Source organism: Propithecus coquereli, unplaced genomic scaffold, assembly GCF_000956105.1.
Source record: "Propithecus coquereli isolate 6110/MARCELLA unplaced genomic scaffold, Pcoq_1.0 Scaffold241, whole genome shotgun sequence".
NCBI classification, from domain to species: Eukaryota; Metazoa; Chordata; class Mammalia; order Primates; family Indriidae; genus Propithecus; species Propithecus coquereli.
This window is the reverse complement of record NW_012147964.1, coordinates 2,827,410-2,830,674: the sequence shown is the minus strand read 5'-3', so window position 1 is coordinate 2,830,674 and position 3,265 is coordinate 2,827,410. Positions and strand designations below refer to the sequence as shown.

General features: G+C 68.0%; 1 protein-coding gene across 1 annotated transcript in view; it reads right to left on the bottom strand.

Moving 5' to 3' along the window:
- The window catches only part of PIP5K1C (phosphatidylinositol-4-phosphate 5-kinase, type I, gamma), a 25,393-nt gene extending 23,575 nt beyond the window's left edge, over window positions 1-1,818 (bottom strand). Inside the window, exons 1-2 of the mRNA XM_012646150.1 lie at window positions 1,787-1,818; window positions 40-132 (exon numbers count right to left, since the gene is read on the bottom strand). Coding sequence (XP_012501604.1) covers window positions 40-123 — 84 coding nt within the window. The 5' untranslated portion in view covers window positions 124-132; window positions 1,787-1,818. The remainder of the gene's footprint in view (window positions 1-39; window positions 133-1,786) is intronic.
- Between the last annotated feature and the right edge of the window lie 1,447 nt (window positions 1,819-3,265).

Below are 3,265 nucleotides of genomic sequence, written 5' to 3'. Positions count from 1 at the left end.
CCCCCACCCCAGCAAGCCGGCCAAGAGCAGCTGAGGAACCTTCTTGTAGGTAGTTTCGCCGGATGCGTCCACGCCTCGATGACCCAACTTCTTCCCGTGGCCGGGGCCCGGCTGTCCAGTCATCGACAGGGCCTGTGGGGAGGAGGCAGGACACGTGAAGTTGTCACAAAGGCACCGCCACCAAGAGAGGAGCTTGGTCACCAGGCCTAGTGGGAGCATGTGGGGACCGGGGCGGGTGCCGCCCACTCCAGGGTGCAGCGGGAGGCTGTTCACTGGCACAGGCCCGGTGGGCAGCCAGGGCGCGCGGCATCTGACAGGGGACACCCAGGCCAGGACTCCTGGCTGCTCCAGAAAGGCAGGAAGACCAGGCGGCCTCGGCCCGCCGGACTCAGGGCTCCCCCGGGCACCGCGGACACTGGGGTGGCTCGTTCTCTGGGGTGGGGCATCCCGGGCGCTGCGGGTGCTGGGCAGCGTCCCTGCCTCCACCCACTCCAGGCCAAGAGCTCCCCCCAGTGTGACAACCACAGATGTCCCCAGACATGGCAGGACCACAGAGGGCAGGATCGCCTGGGTGAGACCCCACGCTGGAGTGACTGCACACAGCTCCTTCTCCGGAGGGAGAGGGTGCCGCTGGCCGGGATGACCCATCCCGCTGTCCCCGTGGGAGGAGGGGCCTCGGGAGCCTGCAGGGAGCGCCCACCATGCACACTCGGGGAGCCCTGCAGCCCTCTACCAGGTCAGCCAGGTGGCACCGCCCGCCCCTCTCCTGCCCTCGGCAGCCTCTGCTCTGCCAGGGGCCAGCGAGTCTCCTCTCAAGCCAGCAGGGGGCGGTCTCCTCCCAGGAACTGACCCCCACCCGCTCCGCACCCCTTGCTGGCTCCCTGCTGCCCCACCCCACAGTGGACTCAGAGCAAGGTCCCCATCCAGGTGGACGATGCCAGCCCAGCTCTCAGTGTGGATGCAGGACCCCTGGAAGGACCCATGTGGCAGGTGGCATCCCCAGCGAGGAGGGACACACGCCACACGGGACTCCTGCTACCGCATGGCCCTCGTAGCCGGCTCCCATTCCCTGGAGGGACGGTCACCTTCCTGCATGTGCCCAGCCCCGCCCCCATCTGCAGATGCCCACAGCTGAGTAAAAGCTCTCGGAACCAGACTCCAGACGGATGGGGACGGTGGGCGGGTGGGAGCAGGAGGGACCCGTGACCACGCACACGTGAGCACATGCTCACAGCCTCACGCCTCGTGTGGCTGCCAGGGGTGCTGTGACTGCTCTGGGGTGAGGGGTGCGGCGGAGCCGGTGGCCTGGGGTTGGCCCTCCGGGCAGCGTCCGACCCCGTCCCACCCCTAGCCCCCTACGCCCCGGTGCCCAAGCTGGCTGCCTGCCCAAGTGACACCAGGGTCAACCCCCGAGGGCTGAGCCTCCAGCCACATCCGTGGTCTGGCCACGTGGGGGGGATACACACGCCAATCAGCCCACTTGTCCTGCCCCCCGGGCCTGGGACCCACAGAAGCCGCCCTGCCCGCAGCCCCTGCTGGCACCCCCTCCTGGGGCCCAACCCCCCAACCTGCGCAGATCCTCATTGCCCCCCCCCCCGACACCAAATTCTGCCCCCGCAACTGGATGTGCTGCCAGGTCAGGATGGACACAACGTTCAGTCCCCTGACGCCACTGGATGGTGTCTGGGGTCCAGAGAGGTCAGTGAGCTGCCCTAAGGCCACACAGCTCCTCACCGAGCGGGTCAAGTTGGGACCCCCAGGCCCTTCAGCCCCTCCGGACACTCACCTCTGTCGGGGCCGCCTTCTTCTGAGCCAAACCTGCGGGAGACAGGGGAGACTTCAGAATGGGGCCTGGGACCACCCCCCTCAGCTCCCTGCACCCCTGGAAGAGACTCGAGTGCCAGGTAACTGTGCCCACTTGGGGCCTATCTCAAGGTCACATCACGGCGGAAAGACACTGGCTGAGCAGACTGGGAGTAATACGGTAAGAGGGTGGGGCCGCGGGGCCTGTGACGGTCACCCCGGGTGGGGGCCGCCGAGGTCCCACAGCAGGTGGGAGGCTTTGCCGCCGCAACACCCAGGCTGGGTGAGGGGAGTGAACTCGGGCACCACGGAGGCCGGGCCTAGGCTGGGACGGGGGGGGAGGGCCGCGGACGCAAACCTGCCCCCGACTCTGCCCCCTGCACCTCCAGGCGCCCGGTCCTGGGTGGCAAATGACTGAGCGACTCTGAACCCACAAAGCCCCGTCTCCCCAGCTGGCCAGGAGACGCCTGGGTCACAGGAAATCGAGTGACACCACAGGAGGAACAGCGCGCAGCCTGCCCCCCAGGCCCCCTCTGTCGGGGAGGGACAGGAAGGCTGCAGGGGCCTCCCAGTCTGCCCTGCTCCTGGGCCCACAGCCCCGGTGAGGGGCCGCAGCTCCGGGGGACAGCGTGGCCTGCTGGCACCGGAATCCTTGCACCAACTGGCCCAGGCCCAGACCGGGCTGGGAGAGCGTCCCTACCTGCGAGGAGGCTGGCTGGGGGGGGTGTCTCTGTCTCCTCCCCGCCCCCGGCTCTCCACGGAGCCCTCGGGTCACCCACCGGCCTCTCTGGGCCTGGGGTCCTCATCTGGAAACGGACTTCGCTTAGGGATCGTTTATTCGATGAGCGTGGTGGCAGAATATGACCCCCTCAGAGCCACCCCTGGAAGGGACTTTGCAGCTGTGATTAAGGACCCTAAGCTGGGGAGGTCGTCCTGGATGACCTGGGGGCCCAGTGTCAGCGCAGGGTCCTCCCACGAGGGGGCAGGGGGGTCCGAGGCAGAGACTGGAAGACGCTGTGCTGCTGGCTCTGGAGGGGGAGGAAGGGCCCCGAGCCGAGGGACGCTGGGAAAGGCGGGAGACGGTCCTCCCCTGGAGCCCCCAGCAGGGACCGGCCATGCGACGCCTTCACGTCAGCCCAGGAGGCCCACTTTGGACTCTGACCCCAGAACCGGGAGCTGAGAGCCGTGCGCTGTCTTAAGCCAGGTTTGGTGATTTGCGATGGCAGCCGTGGGGCACGCACACTGAGTGTCCACACCAGACCTGGTCCCCGCCCTTGAGGGGGTCGCCATAAGTGGGGTGGGCACTCTGCTCTTCGTAGAGGCCCTCTGCCTTTACAAGTGGCTAGCAGGGTGACTTGGGGTGACAGGCGGCGGTGCAGATCGGTAGGGGAGGCCTCCCTTGGGAGGTGACCTCTGAGCTCAGTTGGGAACGAGGAGGAGCAGGCAAGGAGCCCGGGGGAGG